Here is a 22,116-nt window from a genome sequence, read left to right on the forward strand (position 1 = left end):
CCCCCCCTCCTTGGTACAATTTCCACACATATAGCTATCTTTAAAGTTCACACAAGCTTGCCAAATTTGGAGATTTTTTTTTGTAGCCTACTTACCCAACAAGGTGGACTCAAGAGAGGCGGAGGAGGAGATTTCAAGCCTGGCAGCCTGGACTGACGCGTCCCTGTCGTCTAGGAGTTTGGCCTTTTTTTGTGTTATCTCTCTGCCGTGTTGTTGGATCCGGTGTAGCTACAGATTCACGGCGAAAATCGACCTCGAAGCTTAAACGCCGTGAAGTCACTGTATCTGGATGTCGGATGGCTAAAATGATCGGACACTTTCAGTCTCGTCCTGCCACATAGCTCGCTTGTTGGCTTGGCTACGTCCCTTCCTCTCTCTCTCTCTCTCTCAATGTGTGTGTGTGCCTGTCTTTTTTTCTTCTTCTTCTTGTACTCGCAGCTGTTTTCGTTGTTTCAGCCTTTGCCTTGAAATTCCTCCTCTGGCCCTTTAAGCGACGACGTTTCCGGGGTTTGCAGGTTAATATATAGGGGGCGGTGCTTCACGGCCAGCTGAGCGCCTGTCATTTAAGCGATTGGCTGCTTCTATTCGGTGTAGCCAATCAGCGCAAGGGGATCACGCCTTCTTTAAATCATGCAGATTTATTCAAAAATCGCGCCCTGTGATTGGTCTGCGGATTAATTTAAGAGACGCCCAGTACACGTGCTTTTTATCCCCTCCCATCGGTTGTGCAGAAACTCCGATGAGTCAATAGATCCTGTAATATTTAATAGAAAAGTGCAACAAAGCATGCACTGTCCTGAAAACAACTGCACACCTAATCCAGCACTGACACTGGAAGGTGATACAACTATTCACAACCAAAGTTAAATGTATGCATTCAAATGTACACAGGTCAATCTTTTCTTCAGTTTATAGGCTATTGCATCGGTCATAGCCATGTTGTCACAGAGCTAAGAATAGATCAGCTACACGTCGTATCCCCATATTGCCTTGCAGCTGCACTGCGCTCCACGCCCATCTACCCAGAGCACACTGGGGCCTGATTACACTTTTCCGTGGAGGAGGAGGAGGAGGAGGAGGAAGAGGAGGCCTGTAGAGATAAAACTGCACTCCTGTGAGCTCAGGGAGTGGACTATATGATATTGCATTTATTGCCCTTGGCCATCCATCTATCCTCTTTGGAAGTACATTCACCAGCCACTTCATTAGGTACACCTGTGAAGTCTAATGCAATCCAATACAACAGATCTGCTTTAAATTTTACATTTGTACATGAAGCTTGTACATTTTTAGTTCTTGGTGTCAAGAAGGTGATCATTCTACTTTGTTTATCATTGAGGTCATATTATCACCTTTTGACAATGTTAACAAGAACTGAAAATGTATAAACTTCATATATTCAAAACTGTATAATTTACAGTTGTATTGGAGTGCCAAAGTGTACCTAATGAAGTGGCCATTGAGTGTAAGTACTGCATAATCTCACACAGTACCTGTCAATGGAAAATCACAGTTTCTGAATTGGTTTTTATTCCAGGTGTGTATCTTGTGCATTAGACTCAAATGATCATAAAACCAGTTATCAATTGGCATATCATTTTCTGCACCAAAAACTTATTCTGCATGGCCAAAACGATCCCTCAACATGGATGAATTTAAGAGAACAGAAGTAATTTAATATGCATGCAGACAAAATCTGGATTTTAAGGCTTTCCATCTCCCCTGCTCCATATATCATGAGTGTAAGACTGCCTTTGATAAGTGAAAAATAAAGTTTCAATCATGGATTCGGTTTTAGTGCCCACAGCTCAAGCACAAGCACATAAAGGAAACTCAGTCCTGTTATCTAAATCTTTTTAATTTGATACCCGCCCATCTTTTATTTCACATCTGGAGACCAGAAATGTCCCTGAAGAGTATCTTGTGTGCCCCCCCCCACCCCACCCCACCCCACCCACACAAACACACCAGTAAAAACTTAACTCAAAGAAATCAACTTCCTTCTTTCTAGAAAAAAAGGATTAGAAAGCAGGTTGACCTTTCTAGTCTTAAGAGTGCGCTGCATCTATTGACAAAAAGAGAAGATACTTATTTGCACATTCATAATTGTTTTCAGATAGTTTATCACATTTTATCTCAAAGTGACACACACATTTGGATATATGCAGCCTTTAAGCCTTTCCAGGCGTAACATTATCTGAAAAGGGAAATGAAAGTTCATCTTTTGGCGTTTATTGTTCATGGTCTTGGAAACAATTTTTTTTGCCACACTGGGACATACATTCTTCAAACTGGATACTACAGTTTAGGTTTTTACCATGTAATTATCTGAGAGTTGGCTTTTTTTTTAGAGTGCCTTTATGTCAGCTCTTATCTCATCAAATGGTAGGTGCCTATGTTAGTTGAGTGGCTGGCGCCCCCTGTTGCTTACTTGCTAAAACAGTCACATCCTCAATAAACTTGCTGCTGGGAGAATTTAGGCAGGATAAGTACTTGAAATGAAGGTTTTCTGTCAATCAATCCATTGATTGATCAATCCATTGATTGATTGATTTCATTTATGAGTGTGCCTCAGAGTATTGGTAATTGGTAGTATTTAGAAATGCTATGGTGAAGTTGGACCATAAAGTTTTATACAAAAAATAATTTATCAAAATGTAACTTTTAGCATAAATATATCCAAAAGATACTCCTTAATATGCTAAGTTAATATTTATACTGAAAACTGGAATGTGTTTCTAATTATGTTATAAATGTTACATACAATTTCCCATATATACACACACTGGGCATTTCTGCTCAGTACAATTCTTCACAAACAGTAGAACACCTCATTCACATGTTGCAAACTATCCATACATCTCTCCACTCCAACACAACATACTCCATTTTAAATGCTGTCAGAATTTGTCGGCTGTTCAGTCGTTTTAGCCTTCTTTGACCCCTCTGTGCCGTGCTCCTTCTTCCTCTTCTGTCTGTTCTTCTGACCTTCCTCTTGTCTGAATTGGTGCCTGTTTTTAAAAAAAGGGAACATTTGCATGCAGAAACCAGAGAAGTTAATCCAATGAGCCAGAAATGTAATCATTACGTGCCTTTTTAATGTTTGGCCATGGACAACATGTGATAATAATAAAAGGAATATGACAAAAAGTGCTTTAGTATTTAAGTTTTGGCAGCTTTCTTCAGTTTGCAGGTGCTATAAAACACTGTTGGAATAATAACAAATACAAATCCATGTGCTGTTTAAGATAATTGAAAGCCATCAGCCAACAGCACCTTGTAGATAAAAAGGTTGGTTTGCAGTGTGCTCACATTCTCACTTGCATATATCTATATTTAAATACCTAATTTTTTACATAAACACGTTACTCAGCTGATATCCAGAAAGAGAGAATGCAGCTATATGAATAAATAATAGTATGCCATCCAAATTTGTTATTTTTCAAACTGCTGTTATTTGGGTTGTTTTCAGCATGAAAGGAATCGAAGAAGCACAACATAACAGGAAGACTGCCTCTCTATAAAAAAATGAATTTGCCCTTGTGTCCTTGTATATATAAATATGTAGTCCACTTCAGAGTATTCAATAGTCATTCATATTCAATGTCGCTGCAGTAAGTTTCCATGCATACTGGTGATCATCTATCAAAGTGGCTGGTAGTGCACACAACTAGATTTCACACACATCTGTATCTGTGTAAAACTGTATGGGACAGACTAAGAAGAGTGATGGATTATAATCACTCTGTACTACTCTCAGGTGTAGCAGGAGTGTTGTGATCTCACCTGGACTGCCAGCGTCGGCCACTGTTCCACACTCTGCCAAACGATGGGAGCCAGTTGGCATCTGTATGTGAGCTGTGATCAAAGTTGGCCCCCACTCTGTTGGGTGGAAGCTTCCTTAGCTTCTCTTGCTCCTCTGGCGAAAGACAGACAAAGACATTTAAATTATGCATCAATCTTTGTGAGATTTTGATAGTTTCATCTATAAATGCATATGGATAAAATCCTTATATGATTACTAATGACTCAGGCGAAGATCATGGACCAATATGTTGATACTGCTCAAGTGTTCAAGTGAAAAATGGTACAGCAGTATCACCTACATTTAAATTTGTTGCTGTGATTTTGCATATAGCATTAATGCCATATACCATAAGCATATGCAAGTATGTGTGTGATGATACAACAACCAATGAAACACAATTTCAAAGGTCTCATAGAAATGATCTTCATGGCTGGAATAAATCTTTGACATTTACATAACACACAACACCATTTCTCTTGTGTGTGATTCCTACTCTGTTTGAGGAACTCTTGGAGCGATGGTCCGATCTCCAGATGTGTTTCAGCTTTGGAGGTCCCCTCCACAGGATCGTCCTGAAGCCAAGGAGGGACGGCTCCTACAACACACAGAGGGAATACGCTTAATGCTCACCAATCACATGCAAGAGGTATACTCAGCTCAAAACTGTAAACACAGGTTTTCTGTGCAAGCTTTGAGGGGTATTGGCTTGATTGGATTCATTTGGCTCCAGATAAACTTTTAAATACATTTATGCACCGAAGGAGGACTGTGGATTTGGTGCCCCACCACTTACATAGGCAGTGAATTATGAAGAGATCTTCTATGAGTTGGATTTAGCAAAGCAAGGATGTTGGTTAAGATATAATATTAGAAATTGTTGTTAATATGATAGAAAACTAACTAACTATTTGTAATGGATTTGTACACATACTGTATGCATTTCCTAGTTCATTTTGGAATCTCTGCAGATACCTTACAATTACATAAATGAGTAAATTACTTTACCTGTGTGAACATTTCCACTATTTGATGAATCCTGTAATAGAGAAAAAAAAACAATAAAAAAGGGATAGTTTGTATTTTTTGAAGTGGGGTCGTACATAGTTTAAGTGAAATGTTTGCGTGTATGAAAAAAACAAAACAATCAATTATTCATGTTGAACAACTTCTTAATGAGAGCTTTCCTACTACCTGATAACCTATGAAAGTCAGGCCTTGTCCCGTTGCAGCCCACGGTAGTTCAACCATCGAGTCGACAAAGCTGCTTCCCGCCTGCTGGTCTGACCCCTGAGCAGTAAACTGAGAGCTGTTCCCCAAACAACAAGATGAGCCCCAAACCAACAAAAGTCATTTAAAGTGTTTATTATGACACAATGCAAAAAGGATAGAAATGCAGGTAGACATGGTGTTACCTGATGGCATCATCTGCAGACATGTCTGTGCTGTTGGGTCCATTGGATGACTCTGGCTCTGCGTCACGCTGATATTGATTCAGGAAAAGCCAACAGTGTTTCACAGAGGAAGTCTGACTACTAATAATGCCTCATCTCAGCTATTATCATCACGATCCTGATAAAATGCTTTGCCTTAAATGGTAACATAAACCTCTCTATAGTCTCTATAGTCGGTTTTCCCTTCAAACTTACATCCATGTTCATCGTCTTCATCTAGCTTTACAACTACAATCCTTTTTTTAGATTTTTATTATAACCTGACAATGAAAATTAAGAATTGCTGTTTACCTAATTTAGAAGATACAATTAGCTACAAAATGGTGGCGCTTCCCATCTCCCACTCAAAATCATGAACAGTCAAGGCCACAGTGATGGATACTGCCACTGCATCGTGGAAAAACAAACCTCTAAAAGAGCCTGAAGGACCTCTTGACGATTCTTCTCCTGGGCCCGGATGTGATCAGCTTGCTGAGACCATGGAAAAAAAAAAAACAAGGAATAAAGACTGATTACCATCAACAGAATTCAGGTCTGGTTAGGACATTTTTTGGCCACGTAAGCAGCATGGCTCTAGAGATGGCAGTGAGTCTGTCAGTCGGTCCACCATTAAGGTCCTGACCAAAATTTCTCATAAACAATTGGATGGATTGCCATGAAGATTGATCCAGACATTCATTCAGCTGTTAATGACTTTGAAGTTGATGCCTTGCCTTCTCTTGTGTCACCATAAGTTTGACATTTATAGTTTTGAGTGAAATATCATAACAACAATTGGATGGACTGCCATGAAATTTAACACAGAAATTCATGTCCCTCTCAGGATGAATTCTAATAACTTTGGTGATATCCAGACTTTTTATCTAGAAGGAATTTTCAAATCGTCCAATACTTCAGTTCATAGTTCATACCCAAATACCTGAAGAATTAATGACATCAGCCCCTCAGCAGGGCGTGTATCTAATGCTACAGTAAGTAGCAAATGCTAGCATGCAAAACTAAGTTGGTGAAGATGATGACCTGCTTAACACCAGCATGTTTGCATTATCTTTGTGAGTATGCTGGCATGCTAATGTTACTGCTGTGATTATTGTAAGTACAGCCTAACAGAGTTGATAGCATGGCTGGAGACTCTTGGTCTAGTTGTCTTAGACCTTGTCTTCAAGGTCAATGTGGATTTAATTTCTTTCTTTAAAAGAAGTGGTTTTGCATTACCTGTTTAATGAACTCATCTTCCTTCTCCACAAATGTTTCCAACACTTTTTCCACCTCGACTTTAAACCTGAATAAAAACAGACAATGATCTTAGCAGGGAATCTCTCAATTCTCCAAACAAACTTTACTGATGTTGACTTTTGGCTCACCAGACCCACCTTTCAGTTTCCTCTTCTGAGATGAGGACCTTGTCTCTGAGCTTGGGGTCGGCCTTATTTTCCCACCAGAACTTGTGTGTGTTCTTCCTGTGGTCTGGGCTGAAACCAGACACATTTGCAATGTCAACCAACAACCAGAAGACAAAAGCTGTTCATCACAAACATTGATAAGGACAAAAGGACAAAAGCACTGGCATGAACCACAGACAAATAACAACATAATGTAACTCAATTACAGTATAAGCTCAAGATGACCAAAAACAATGGCCTGAAGTCATTTTCTCATGCTCACAACATAATGCAGATCATATCCTAAGGCTATTTACAAGGGTGGATATGGTGTGCTTTTAATAATTTATTGTGATATGGAGTAATTGATGATGCTGGTATTAATTAATACTTTTGATTTCAAAAAGTTACTCACAAATGTTGCAGCTGTTATAAATTAGCACAGAACCTGCTGTGATCTCCTTCTTAATTAACTGGTTATAGTAGCTTTTCATATGCATAATAATGAGCCACTAAAACTGAGGTTATTTTTTTCAAACCCTGGTGTGCTCAGTGGAGAACATCCTGTTGTTGTACTAGGTAAACATGAAGCAAGACAACAGTGACAACAGATTAAGATACAGTAAATAAAAGTTACTCACGTGGCCATGTGCTCTAATAGGCCTCCGTACAGCACCGTCATGTTGTTGTCTGTAACATTTCTTTCAATTTCAAGCGCACAGCAGTAGCACCAGAATGTCTCCTTGTGCTGAGTGCAATCAAACTTTTCTACTTGAGGTTTTTTCAGTGTTCGACGGGCTTCCTTCACCTGGTAGACAGCAGACAAAACAAACACAGGAAACGTAAATGTTACACTCTTAACTATAACTAATGCAGTCGGTAAATAAAACCCAGCAAAACAATCCTAAAAGTTAAAATGCTGTTTAGGTCATTTGGAGGCTGTAGTGTGTGGTATTGTTTCTAATATTATTTTCTATCTGTTTTTATGTCACTGAATTATTGATGTGAAACAAAAATGGCGATTAGATCTTATCAGCACTGGTTATATAATACTAATACATGGAGATAAGATGGTGAGCTTTTACATGATGAGGTGATGATGATTTATTAGGGTGCATTATATTGAATGGTGTTGCTAATATTTCATCCACTCCATTAACAGACATGAGAGGGGCAAAGTATTAGGAACACCAGTCAATATAATGCATATCAGTACACCACCACCACTTAGTACGACTTCAATAATAAATATAAAGTAAAATTATCACTTTTTTCACAATATCAAAAAAAAAACTGAAAATGTATAAACTTCAAAAAAGTAGAATTTAAAGCAGTGCTGTTGTATTGGATTGAATCAGATTGTGTATATTTATTCAAAAATGTTAAAATAACAAAATAAAATATATAGGCAGCAAAATAATAGCCATTCAATGTTGGAGAGGGTGTAGGATGAAGTAAGGAACTTTTCTAGTCTCAGCCCTTTTTATCCTTTTCTTTTACTTAATTTAAACTCTAATCTAATAATTGAAAACAAGATTGTACCTATTTAAGTGGCCAGTGACTGTATATATATATGTGATATACAGTACAGTGTTTTAGACTGCATAAATGCAAATATTTATTCTAGTCTTAATGAAAAACACTGTACCTTTACGGGTGTATGAGACATAATAAATACATATGCCAAAACCCCCGACCATTTTGCAGATGTTAACGCAACCCCAAATCAAACATATTTCAGTGGATTAAAAACATTGAAGTTCAGCAAGATGGAGGAAAAAGTAAAATACTGCATGACATGAGTAAGAACCAGTTGATATTAACTACTTACCTTTTCTAAGAATTTAAGAAGAACTACTCTCAGCCTGCTCTGGTGATTTTTTCCGAAGATGTGTCCCTTTCCCGTGAATGTCGTCTGCCTACATATGGCACAGTAAAACGCGCCCATTTAGACAGCATGTAGAAACTTAAAAAACACACTAAAAGCTGAGTTAAGGAATGACTGAAGGGAAATAACTAAGCTTTCTGTGCGGTCTTATTTCTCCTAGCTAAAACAAGGTAACGCTTATGATAACAGGAAGTGATTCCGTCTCCTTAATGTTTCCCCTCTGAAACAGACCGGAGAGGACCATGTGGAACCCTGCAACAGGACACAGGTACATCTTACTGGTAATTTAGCAACAATGTCTTCAGCTCAGTATTTAAGAGAGTTCATCAACCAGAGACTAACTTCTGCTGCTGAAGAAATATTCAGAGTTTTTCACAAAACTATCGTCGAGTATGAAGAAGAGATCGACCGTCAGCGCAGACTGTTGGATACCGCTTGGAAACCTGAAATAAAGCTACACAGGATAGGTCTGTACAACCTTAACATTCCTTTAAAAAACAAACAAACAAACAGACTTAACAAACTTATTTTGATATGTCATTTCTTCTGTGTTCTTCCTTCTGTTCTCCATTTAATTTGCTCAATTTCTCAATGTGCATTTTATTATACTGTATTGGTTACTTACTTCTTGTGTCCTTTTGTCCCTCCAGAGCTCCCACAGCAACATGTCTCTAAGGAGGAGGAGGAGGAGGAGGTTCTCACTGACCAGCAGCTCTGCAACCAGGAGAGGAACTCCAGTTTGGACCAAGAGGACCCAAAGGACCCAGAGCCTCCAGAGATTAAAGAGGAACAGGATGAACTCTGCGTCAGTCTGGAGGGAGAGCAGGTGCTGAAGCAGGAGACTGAAACCTTTATGTTGACCGCTACTTATGAGGAAAATGAATATCAGACTCAGGACTTCAGTCTTGATGAAACTCAGAGTGCATTAGAGGATGAGCATGTTAAAAGCTCTGAGGTACCAGCATTAAATAATGATGACCAGCTCCTCTCCTATACCTCTCATGTAGCTGAGGGCCAAGATCACAAAGGAGGCAAACAAGGAGACTCAGGACCTACAAGAAATACAGAGACAAAAGCACAGAAGACACAGTATGAAAGTGAAAGTCACACTGACAATGAAGACACCTCTACTATGTTAAAGACAAACAATCATACTCAAGAGAGTTTTCACAGTAGTGAAAAGTCTTTCGAATGTGACACTTGTGGAAACGAGTTTAAGCATATGTTCAATTTGCGAAGACACCTGACACTCCACAGAGGTGATGGACCACAGACTTGTGGAATATGTGGGAGAGATTTCAGATTTAACAGTGGGTTATTGGCCCACATGAGAATTCACACAAGTGAGAAGCATTACTTTTGCATCACCTGTGGGAAAAGATTCAGTCAGAGGTCAAACTTGAAAAACCATATGAGAACACACATAGTTGATGAGACTAACCCCAACGAAACTTGTGGAAAAACATTTGACTTCTCATTAATCGAGAGGCATATGAGAACCCGCAGAGGTGAGGGGCTGTTCCGTTGCAACACATGTGGGAAAAGATTCACTCAGAAGTTAAATTTGACAAGACATATTAATATGTACCACGGTGGTGAAAAGCTGAATAAGTGCAGCATGAAAGATTCAGGGTAGGCCAAGACCAAAAAGACAGGTCAGTTTTTATTTATAGGAGCAAAATGACACATTTCCAAAACACAACAGAACCCACACTGGTGAAAAAAGCAGTAAAAGCATTCATTCAAGCATTCAACATTCATAATTTCCTTTTGAAACATTACCTCAGTGCAATGAAAGATTGCGGTGGTGACAATATGAACAAGCTTTTGCAAATAACCTCAGTTGTTTTTCCCCCATTTGACATTACTGTTTATTTGTGAAGATCTTTGTTTAATAGTATACACAGTAGTGGTCGTCAAACTGATGGTTGACGACTGTCATCTTGTGGATTTTGTTTATATTCTTAACATACAGTCCATACACAGGAGTTGACACTAAAAACTAAAGAGTATCACATTTATAATAATAATAGTTAACATGTAAGCTGTATTGTAATATTTCACTACATTTCCAAAGCAAATATTGCACTTAATATATTTTTTACACCAGTACATTTCTATAGGCAGCAGGGCTGATATTACTTGCTGATATTAGCCTGTCACAGATATATCACTGTCAGTGTTTATGTGGTCTAATTTTTTTAAAGTTACATAGGTAACATTTTATGTATATTTGATCATTTTTCTTTATTCAGGTTTAATATACACGTTTTTTGGTTCTATTTTTTATTTAGTTATTAAATTCCTAGTGAAGTTTACTGTTTCTTTGTACTGATGTCATTGATGATTTTACAATAAAATGTATTGTTAATCTGTAAAATATCATGCCTCCATATGCCTCCACTTTTATCGTGTTGCAAAACAGTGCATCAGTCTATGCACTCTGTGCTGTTTTCTGAGCGCTGTGTCAGTGCTTCATTCTCAGCTCTGTGGGTCTCTTTCTAAATTACTCAATGAATACAGTCTAGTCCTGCTCCATGCGAAAGGTGCCTCAAAATAACTAACTGATGTGATTTGGCCCGAGATTGATTGATCGAAGTCATGAGCTTCCACCACCAGTGTCTGGACTCCATGAGGGAATCTATCATGCTGCTGCTCAGGACTGACATCCTTCGATTCAAAAATTCTCCCTGCAGAGTCCAAGTGCCAAAGGCTTTGATAATACCTAATCATTAATATCATCTGTATAATAAACATTCCTTTATTTCATTCTCTGGTCTCTCCTGATTGAAATAGAATTACAGACTGGTTGTCAGTTCATACAGCTGAGACTGTAACAGTGGTTATTAGTCTTTAGTGGGAAGGAGAAGTAGGATCTGACAGAGTAGACCTGTGTATTGACTCTGTTGCATTTCTTCTTCGATCACACTGGTTTAAATAAGACACTATTTTTATTGGGGAAAAGTAAAGTCACAAACACATGCATATTGTAATATAATTGAAAATGCTGAATACTTACTAATGAAGAGTCAGTTTACAACAAAGGATGAGAGATGTCAAACAGAGACAGGGTTTGGAAGGGATACTAGGAACTAGTGGTAATAAAAATGTGTTTTTGTATTTTGATTTATGTGAAGTCCCTTTGGGATCAATAAAGTTATCTCTCTATCTATCTATGAATCTGGTATATGTTTATTATCACCTCATGAAGCAAAGTCAAATTAAAATGAATGCAAAAGATCACAAAGTATTTTGTTGTATATGCTTGTTTAGGCATTTACTGTATATAATACTAACACTTCATGTCAATCAATGAAATTACAAATATCAGTTTGAGAAGCCATTATCAAAAAACATTTTATTGTCAATATAATATTTCACCATGTAGTACATCAGATACAATTGGTGTAAGTCATCAATACAGCTGCAAACAACAAAACATGTATCTCAAATTAAACTGTGAAAACAAATACAAACTGGAGAATTGAAAATAAACACTGAAGACAAAAAGCATGTAGTTGGCAATATACAAGATTTTAGTCACTAAACATCTGTATCTTATGTATCATCAGGACTCAAATCCAGAGTTTGGTCTTCACTGTCTGTCACTTTCCTCACAAATAGCAGTCATCATGAAGGTTTGAGTCTCCTGCTTATCAGAGAAACCAGCTCAGCATACAGTTCGGCTTACAAAAGAGTCTTTTTTAACTTCATGCGTTCTCATGTGGATGTTCAACTGATGTCGACGTATGAATCTTTTCTCACAGGTGGCACATGTGTACGGCTTCTCACCTGTGTGAATTCTCATATGCACTTTTAATGAGCCCACCTGAGAGAAACTTTTCCCACAAGTGTCACATGGGTACGGCTTCACACCTGTGTGGATTCTCATATGCACTTTCAATACTTTCTGTTGAGTAAATCTTCTCCCACAAGTGTCACATGGGTATGGCTTCTCACCTGTGTGGAGTCTCTCGTGTACATTCAACTGGGAAAGATACTTAAAAGTTTTTCCACAAGTGGCACAATCCAAAACCTTTTTACTTGTTTCAGTATACAGCTGAATCTTAGATGTGGTAGGGCTACGTACATTGTCACTGTGACTTTTAGTTTTAGTCTGTGGTTTTGTCTCTGTATTTCTAGTAGATCCTGAGTCTCCTTGTTTGTCTCCTTTGAGATCTTGGCTCTCAGCTACATGAGAGTTATGAGAGAGGAGCTGGTCATCAATGTTTGTTTCTGGTACCTCAGAGCTTTTAACTGACAAGCTGACAACATGCCCATCCCTCTCTTCACAAATATCAGTTGACATAAAGGTTTCAGTCTCCTGTTTCACCACCAGCTGTTCTATCTCCAGACTGGTGTAGAGCTCCTCCTTTTCCTCTTTAATCTGTGGAGGCTCTGGGTCCTCTTGGTCCAAACTGGAGTTCCTCTCCTGGTTGCAGAGCTGCTCATCAGCAAGAACCTCCTTCTCCTCCTTAGAGACATGTTGCTGTGGGAGCTCTGGAGGGACAAAGAAGATGGAAATGATGGACTAAATGGTTGGTTTGTCATTTCAAATCACTGTTAGACCAATTCGTTTTTGATCGGGATCTTGTCTAATGTGGTGTGAATGGAGAAATACAGGTTTCACAAATCCAAAAAGAGTAAGTAGTACAAAAATAGACAATCAGCCACTAAATATAATTATTTATGTTTAACCCATAGAGTGTATAGAAGAGGGAAACTGCAGCGTCGCAGAAATAAGAGTAAATAATTACAGTTATATATCTTAACAACTGTGGTGTTATATAGAGCTAATACTTCTGTTTTATACAATTATAATCGCGGCTTTACAGACCTGCTCTGTGTAGCTTTATTTCAGGTTTCCTAATGATATCCAGCAGTCTGCGCTGACGGTCGATCTCTTCTTCATACTCGATGATAGTTTTGTGAAAAACTCTGAATATTTCTTCAGCAGCAGCAGTTAGTCTCTCGTTCAGTAACTCTCTCAAATGCTCAACTGAAGACATTATTGATTAATTACGGGTAATATTTCTCAATACCCTGTTGAGAGACTTCTTCAACCACAGGACACAGAGAAACTAACGTGACTGATGTGTTGTTTACTTCCGCTGGGTGTTGCACTATTAAGTTCCGACAGAGGAGTCTTGTGTCTTTTCGTTCCGCTAATTGCAATAAGTTGTCTCACTGTAATGATTTGTAAATAGACAACACTAAAAGTACAGGGGTTTCGTGTTTTTAAACTAAACATAGGAACTGTTTGGTTATTAGTCTTTAGTGGGAAGGAGAAGTAGGATCTGACAGAGTAGACCTGTGTATTGACTCTGTTGCATTTCTTCTTCGATCACACTGGTTTAAATAAGACACTATTTTTATTGGGGAAAAGTAAAGTCACAAACACATGCACACTGTAATATAATTGAAAATGCTGAATACTTATTAATGCACTGTGTGAAATATAATGAAGAGGCAGTTTACAACAAAGGATGAGAGATACCAAACAGAGACAGGGTTTGGAAGGGATACTAGGAACTAGTGGTAATAAGGTGAGGGAAATTCAGAGAGGGGTAAATAGTAAATAGTGGATTGTTTAACAGAATATAGTATTGTTTTGTAACATGGAGGTTCAAGGATTCCCTAAGTTCCCTTCATACATTGGTTAATAAAACCGCAAGAGCATTTCTACACATAACAGATGACGGTTTCAAATATAATTGACAAAACATAATTGTTTTTGTATTTTGATTTATGTGAAGTCCCTTTGGGATCAATAAAGTTATCTCTCTATCTATCTATGAATCTGGTATATGTTTATTATCACCTCATGAAGCAAAGTCAAATTAAAATGAATGCAAAAGATCACAAAGTATTTTGTTGTATACCTTTGTTTAGACATTTACTGTATATAATACTAACACTTCATGTCAATCAATGAAATTACAAATATCAGTTTGAGAAGCCATTATCAAAAAACATTTTATTGTCAATATAATATTTCACCATGTAGTACATCAGATACAATTGGTGTAAGTCATCAATACAGCTGCAAACAACAAAACCTGTATCTCAAATTAAACTGTGAAAACAATACAAACTGGAGAATTGAAAATAAACACTGAAGACAAAAAGCATGTAGTTGGCAATATACAAGATTTTAGTCACTAAACATCTGTATCTTATGTATCATCAGGACTCAAATCCAGAGTTTGGTCTTCACTGTCTGTCACTTTCCTCACAAATAGCAGTCATCATGAAGGTTTGAGTCTCCTGCTTATCAGAGAAACCAGCTCAGCATACAGTTCGGCTTACAAAAGAATCTTTTTTAACTTCATGCGTTCTCATGTGGATGTTCAACTGATGTCGACGTATGAATCTTTTCTCACAGGTGGTACATGTCTACGGCTTCTCACCTGTGTGAATTCTCATATGCCCTTTTAATGAGCCCGCCTGAGAGAAACTTTTCCCACAAGTGTCACATGGGTACGGCTTCACACCTGTGTGGATTCTCATATGCCTTTTCACTTTTGTCATATCACTAAATTTCTTCCCACAAGTGTCACATGGGTACGGCTTCACACCTGTGTGGATTTTCATATGCACTTTCAATATTTTCTGTTGAGAAAATCTTTTTCCACAAGTGTCACATGGGTATGGCTTCTCACCTGTGTGATTTCTCATATGCACTTTTAATGAGCCCACCTGAGAGAAACTTTTCCCACAAGTGTCACATTGGTACGGCTTCACACCTGTGTGGACTCTCATATGGTCCCGTAATCCGCACATATAAGAGAATCTTTTCTCACAGGCGTTACATGGGTACGGCTTCATACCTGTGTGGAGTGTCATATGCACTTTCAATACTTTCTGTTGAGAAAATCTTTTCCCACAAGTGTCACATGTGTACGGCTTCTCACCTGTGTGGAGTCTCTCATGTACATTCAACTGGGAAATATACTTGAAAGTTTTTCCACAAGTGGCACAATTTAAAACCTTTTTACTTGATTCAGTATCCAGCTGAATCTTTGATGTGGTAGGGCTACGTACATTGTCACCGTGACTTCTAGTTTTATAAGGTCTCTTCTGTGGTTTTGTCTCTGTATTTCTAGTAGATCCTGAGTCTCCTTGTTTGTCTCCTTTGAGATCTTGGCTCTCAGCTACATGAGAGTTATGAGAGAGGAGCTGGTCATCAATGTTTGTTTCTGGTACCTCAGAGCTTTTAACTGACAAGCTGACAACATTCTCAATCATGAAGTCTAGAGTCTGCTCTTCACTGTTGTCACTTTCCTCACAAGCAGCAGTCGGCATCAAGGTTTCAGTCTCCTGCTTCACCACCAGCTGTTGTCTTTCCAAATTGTTGTACAACTCCTCCTTTTCCTCTTTAACTTGTGGAGGCTCTTGGTCCAAACTGGAGCTCCTCTCATGGTTGCACAGCTGCTCATCATTGAGAACCTCCTCCTCCTCCTCCTCCTCTTGTTGCTGTGGGAGCTCTGGACAGACAAAGAGGAAAGGGTTAGAAAAAATGTGGCCCTACTTTGTGGGAAGGCACCCTTTAAAAGGGTGGACTAAATGGTTGGTTTGTCATTTTGAAGAAGACTGTGGAGGTCATACCATTGCGTTTACCTTCTTATTGTGTGTGTTAAAGAAATGTTAAAGTTCTTGTGTTATTCCTTAGAGGACCACTAAAGGGCTTGTGAATAACATTTTCTAAGTCATCAGTAAGTGGTGCTGTGTTCCTAAAGAATTTAAATTAAGTAAATGTTATTGTGGTATAGAAAGGGAGATTTTACACAACCTGGCAACCCAAAAACTAAGCTTATTAATGGATTGTAAAGTATTGATAGAGCACTGGTAAATGAATGATCGATTATGCCTTTGGTTAATTCTCTGCTTTTGCACCACTTACACTTGTGGAGAATTGTTACACATTGTAGCAAAAGCCTTAATGCTGTTTATTTCCACTTTCAGATTTGTAAAACCTTTATCTAGCATTTGAAAACAGAAAAAACTACGAGGTGCAGATCAAAAACCACTGCACTTCTATCAAATCACTACATGTTTCTCTAGGAGTGTTTTTTCTCTATTAATGTGGTGTGAATGGAGAAATACAGGTTTCACAAATCCAAAAAGAGTAGTAGTGCAAAAATAGACAATGAAATATAATTATTTATGTTTAACCCATAGACTGTATAGAAGAGGGAAACTGCAGCGTCGCAGAAATACGGGTAAATAATTACAGTTATATTAAAAACTGTGGTGTTATATAGAGCTAATACTTCTGTTTTATACAATTATAATCGCAGCTTTACAGACCTGCTCTGTGTAGCTTTATTTCAGGTTTCCTAATGATATCCAGCAGTCTGCGCTGACGGTCGATCTCTTCTTCATACTCGATGATAGTTTTGTGAAAAACTCTGAATATTTCTTCAGCAGCAGCAGTTAGTCTCTCGTTCACTAACTCTCTCAAATGCTGAACTGAAGACATTGTTGATTAATTACGGGTAATATCTCTCAATGCCCTGTTGAGAGACTTCTTCAACCTCAGGACACAGAGGAACTAACGTGACTGACTGATGTGTTGTTTACTTCCGCTGGGTGTTACACTATTAAGTTCCGACAGAAGAGTCTTGTGTCTTTTCGTTCCGCTAATTGCAATAAGTTGTCTCACTGTAATTTGTGATTTGTAAATAAACAACACTAAAAGTACAGGGGTTTCGTGTTTTTAAACTAAACATAGGAATATGTCAGGCTGTGAAAAGGGATACACAGTAGATGTTGCAATTGTGGATAAGAGCAAAACCATGCTACTGATTACTGAATCTGCAGTGTCTGAGATATCTGACAAATATTACCAGACAAATTTCTCCCATTCTCCCTGAAATTCAGCTTCCAGATTAACACTGAAATTATACTCGGGCCAAAGGATTGTTGTCCGAGGTACAGTACAGTACAAAAGTGCTAATGCAGGCAGAGTGTAACCCAGGAGTCCCAGAAATGATACATCATCACCATGCAGTGTTTTTTTTTTTGTATTCGAGGTTTCAAAGTCAAAATGCGGACAAAGTCTGACACCACACCAATCTTCTGCAAAGCTTGTCTAGTTCCTTATAAACTCAAGGAAACTGTAAAGAAAGAGCTGGACAGATTGGAGGAAGCGAGAGAAACAGAATCAAACACACAGGTCAGTGCAAATCCTGAAACAAGGCCTGATGAAAGATGTGCTGGAAACAGGTAGTAAGGCTCCTTTGCCACTCTGCCACTGACTGGCCAATTTTCTTCTCATATACCACAGTACACACCACACTGTGACTGGTCGGACACCTGCTGAGTTGTTTCTGAAACGACAGATCCGAACCCATTTCAGTTTGCTGAAGCCTGAGCTAGACAAGCCGCACATAAGCATAATCATGACCATGGAGTTTCACCTGCTATTGTTTTTCTAGAAGGAAAGACTTGTCCGCATCCAAAATTCCAGGAGGAGGAGTGGAGAAATGGATTCAGGTAACAGTTCTGAAGAGACTGGGAACTGTCATTTACCTGATACAAGAGGGACAGCAACAGTGTACAGTGCAACAACATGTTACCATGGCAAGACGCTGTTGGGAGACCTCCAGTTAGGTTGTTTCAACCAGCAGAGAGCCAAACAGTCCCAACACAATTGCTGTGAGAGCTGAGTTTTCGTTCTCGGCAGCAAGTCAGACCTGTTCTAGGTGGGTGTTACGCTCCCCCAAGGCTGTCCCTTGTCAACAATTCTGTTTGTTTCATGAACAGAGTCTCAAGACACCACAGAGCAGAGGAGAATGTCTTGTTTGGGGACCTCAGAATTGCTTCTCTCTTTTTTGTAAATAATGTGATTCTGTTGGCCTCAACACATCATAACCTCCAACAGGCACTGGGAGGGTTTGCAGCCTTATGTAAATCAGTTTGGATAATGGTCAGCACCTCCACATTTGAGGCCATGGTGCTTTTCTGGAAAAAGGTGGACTTCCCCTTCAGGGTTTGGAGAGTGGCTGCCCCAAGTGAAGAAGTTCAAATATCTCAGTTTTATTCATGAATGAGTATAAGATGGAGCATGAGCTTGACAGGCAGATCGTTGCAGCATCAACAGTGATGCAGGTGTTGTACTGGACCATTCTGGTGAGGATAGAACTGAATATGAAAGTGAAGCTCTCAATTTACCAGTCAGACTACATTCAAACCCTCACCTATGGTCACAAGTTTTGGGTAGTGACCAAAAGAATAAGATTGCGGATAGATGAGAAATGGGTTTCCTCCAGAGAGTGTCTGGGCTCAGCCTTAGAAATAGGGTTTAGAGTTCAGACATCCACGGAAGGCTAGGAGTAGAGCCACTCCTCCTTCGCATCAAATGGAGCCAGCTGAGGTGGTCTGATCAGGATGTCTCCTGGATGACTCCCTTTAGAGGTGCTCTGGGCACATCCAACTGGGGGCAGGGAGGAGATCCCGGGGCAGACCCTAAACACACTGGAGGGATTATATACTGTATCTCTTCCGATTTTGGAATGCCTTGGGATCCCCCGGGAAGAGCTATGGAGAAGGATGTCTGGGTTTCATTGCTGTACCTAATGTCACTGCAACTCAGTCCAATATAAGCAGTGAAAAAAGGATGAGTGAATGGATCACTTAGAACATCTCCATGATGTTGCTCTCTGTTAAATTTAAAACTCTTCTCTTCAAGGCACCTAATGGTCAAGCACCATCTTATAGTAAAGAGCTCATGGTGTCCTATTACTCCACAACAAAACTGTGCTACCAGAATGCAGACTTACTCTTTGTTCTTGTAGCCCCGTTGCCATGTTACTACTTCATCAATATCCACCTGACTTGGAGTAATGTACAGTGTAATTTAACATTTTAACATTTGTAATAGAATGTTTGTAATAGAAGTTTCTCTGAAGAAAAGCACATACGATGGAGTGATGAATCTTTCTCTTTTACTCAGTACATGCCAGCATGGAGAAGGACACACAGTCGTTCTGCCAAGCAATAACTAGTCTCAGCTTTTATACACTACCTCCCAGTGGAATTTGAATAAGACAGGGTGACAAAGTAATAAAGTACAACAAATGAAGTCGTAAAGTAACAAAAGACAGAAACCCTTCACAGACTACTGGTATCATGTGCTGACCCCCTACTAGGTCAAAAGATGGTCAGTTTGCTGTTGATGTCTTATCTAGTATAACAAAAGGCCTGAGGCTTAAGTGTTTACAGTCGTTACAGCCCACCTGACACAATGAGTCCCTCATGACACAAAAATTCCCTCACACATTGATGAGCAGTGTATACTCAGTAAATGGTAAATCATAATTATGGTGACATCTCTTGTCTCTATTATCATTTTATATAATTGATTTAGTACATTAAGTTATTGTATACAATTTACCATTTCATTGTATTTGTTTCTTTGACCTACATCATTTGTGTATGTTGATTCATGTCAAGTAGCTGCTGTAACACTTTCATTTCCCTTTGGGTCTAATAGTCATATATCTATCTACCATTCTATGAACCTGGATAGTTACTGTATATATTCTCATCTCATGAAGCAAATATTAAAATGAAAAGATGAGATAAAAACAAAGCATTTTGTAGTCTACTTTTTTAAGCATTAATTGTATATACTGCTAATACTTAATGTCACTTTTAGTTGTTCTTATGAATATCAGACTGAAAAGACATCATGAAATCATATTTTATTGTCAATAAAATGTGTTGATGTCACCATGTAGTACATCAACTACTATGTGTGTGTCATCTCTACAGAAACAAACAACAAACGTTTGAGCTCAAGTTAAACTGGGGAAAAAAATACACAAGTATAAAATTGAAAATAAACATGAAATAAATAAAGTTAAGAGAGCAACCTGCAAAATACCACCATGTAGTATATTAATAAATTATTGTCATCATTAAAGCAGCAAATAATAAACATTTTATCCTGCCTTATCGCAAAAAGAAAAATACAATAAAATTATAACATTAAAAAAATGCTTCAGACAAGGAGACTCTAGTTGACAGTATAAAAAACTTAAATATATATGATTGATTGATTGATTGATTGATTGAACCCATTCATGCATTCTTGCTGTTCAATAGAAACTGTTATAAATTGACTTTTTTTTATCTAGTTTTAATCCACATTTTAACAATATATATTTTATTCATTTTTAACTATATATTTTAACAGGATGAAAGATATTAATCATCAGACATCCGGATCTAACATTATCAGAGAAACATGCTCACCAACCATTAGTAGAAGCTTAGCTTGCAACCCCTCCGGTTCACAGAATAACTCCAGAGAAACAGACTTTTATTTGAAATGATACATTTTCTTATATGGATAAATTCTTTGGTGCTTTTTCAAATTTTTTCTGGTGCATGCATTCTCATGTCGATCTTGAATTGATGTCTGTGTATGAAATCTCTTTTGAGTTTTGCAATTGCACAGCTTCTAACCTGTGTGGATTTTCATGTGCACCTTTAAATTGCCCAGTTTAGCAAATTTTTTCCCACAAGTGTTACATAGATACGGCTTCTCACCTGTGTGGACTCTTATATGCGATTTTAATGCGTCCAGCCGAGAGAATCTTTTGCCACAAGTGTCACATGGGTATGGCTTCTCACCTGTGTGAGTTCTCATATGCTTGTGTAATGCACACAGATGAGAAAATCTTTTCTCACAAGTGTCACACGGGTACGGCTTCTCACCTGTGTGTACTCTCATATGCTGTTTTAATGCACTCAGCTGAACAAATTTTTTCTCACAAGTGTCACATGGGTATGGCTTTTCACCTGTGTGAGTTCTCATATGCTTGTGTAATGCACACAGATGAGAAAATCCTTTCCCACAAGTGTGACATGGGTACAGCTTCTCACATGTGTGGACTGTCATATGCTGTTTTAATATTCTCTGCAGAGAAAATCTTTTCCCACAAGTGTTACATGTGTATGGCTTCTCACCTGTGTGGACAGTCATATGACTTTTTAATGCGCTCTGCTGAGAGAATCTTTTCCCACAAGTGTCACATGGGTATGGCTTCTCACCTGTGTGGACAGTCATATGACTTTTTAATGCGCTCTGCTGAGAGAATCTTTTCCCACAAGTGTCACATGTGAACGGCTTCTCACCTGTGTGGAGTCTCTCATGTACATTCAACTGGGAAATATACTTGAAAGCTTTTCCACAAGTGTCACACTTCAAAAACTTTTCACCTATTTCAGTATCCAGCTGAATCTTTGATGTGGTAGGGTTACATACATTATCACCGTCCCTTTTAATTTCATAATGTCCCATGTGTGGTTTTGTCTCTGTATTTCTAGTAGATCCTGAGACTCCTTGTTTGTCTCCTTTGTGATCTTGGCTCTCAGCTACATGAGAGTTATGAGAGAGGAGCTGGTCATCAATGTTTGTTTCTGGTACCTCAGACCTTTTAACTGACACGCTGACAACATCATCAATCATGAAATCCAGAGTCTGCTCTTCACTGTTGTCACTTTCTTCACAAGTATAAGTTGACATAAAGGTTTCAGTCTCCTGCTTCACCACCAGCTGTCCTATCTCCAGATTGG

General features: G+C 38.6%; 5 protein-coding genes across 5 annotated transcripts in view; all 5 read right to left on the bottom strand.

Moving 5' to 3' along the window:
• The window catches only part of LOC128365329 (atos homolog protein B), a 29,289-nt gene extending 28,821 nt beyond the window's left edge, over positions 1–468 (bottom strand). Inside the window, exon 1 of the mRNA XM_053326024.1 lies at positions 96–468. The gene's annotated coding sequence lies outside the window, so the exon portion shown is untranslated. The remainder of the gene's footprint in view (positions 1–95) is intronic.
• A 1,596-nt stretch (positions 469–2,064) lies between these two features.
• cenatac (centrosomal AT-AC splicing factor) lies at positions 2,065–8,693 on the bottom strand. The gene is made up of 11 exons (XM_053326032.1): positions 8,473–8,693; positions 7,283–7,449; positions 6,633–6,731; positions 6,475–6,541; positions 5,668–5,730; positions 5,221–5,288; positions 5,000–5,114; positions 4,814–4,844; positions 4,302–4,403; positions 3,787–3,919; positions 2,065–3,011 (listed from the first exon to the last, which is right to left on the bottom strand). The coding sequence occupies exons 1-11, from the start codon at positions 8,587–8,589 to the stop codon at positions 2,891–2,893; spliced, it is 1,083 nt and encodes a 360-aa protein (XP_053182007.1). The 5' UTR covers positions 8,590–8,693; the 3' UTR covers positions 2,065–2,890.
• Positions 8,694–12,199: 3,506 nt separating this feature from the next.
• LOC128364878 (zinc finger protein 239-like) lies at positions 12,200–13,615 on the bottom strand. The gene is made up of 2 exons (XM_053325500.1): positions 13,367–13,615; positions 12,200–13,029 (listed from the first exon to the last, which is right to left on the bottom strand). Exons 1-2 carry the CDS (start codon positions 13,536–13,538, stop codon positions 12,200–12,202), a joined length of 1,002 nt encoding a protein of 333 aa, XP_053181475.1. The 5' UTR covers positions 13,539–13,615.
• Positions 13,616–14,817: 1,202 nt separating this feature from the next.
• Positions 14,818–17,107, bottom strand: LOC128364879 (zinc finger protein 391-like). The gene is given in 2 exon segments (XM_053325502.1): positions 14,818–16,016; positions 16,840–17,107. Coding segments are annotated over 2 exon segments (1,371 nt in total). The 5' UTR covers positions 17,012–17,107.
• Positions 17,108–20,938: 3,831 nt separating this feature from the next.
• Positions 20,939–22,066, bottom strand: LOC128364880 (gastrula zinc finger protein XlCGF8.2DB-like). Its single transcript, XM_053325503.1, has one exon. The coding sequence runs from the start codon at positions 22,064–22,066 to the stop codon at positions 20,999–21,001; it is 1,068 nt and encodes a 355-aa protein (XP_053181478.1). The 3' UTR covers positions 20,939–20,998.
• Between the last annotated feature and the right edge of the window lie 50 nt (positions 22,067–22,116).

This window comes from Scomber japonicus, chromosome 9 (assembly GCF_027409825.1).
Source record: "Scomber japonicus isolate fScoJap1 chromosome 9, fScoJap1.pri, whole genome shotgun sequence".
In the NCBI taxonomy this organism is placed as follows: domain Eukaryota; kingdom Metazoa; phylum Chordata; class Actinopteri; order Scombriformes; family Scombridae; genus Scomber; species Scomber japonicus.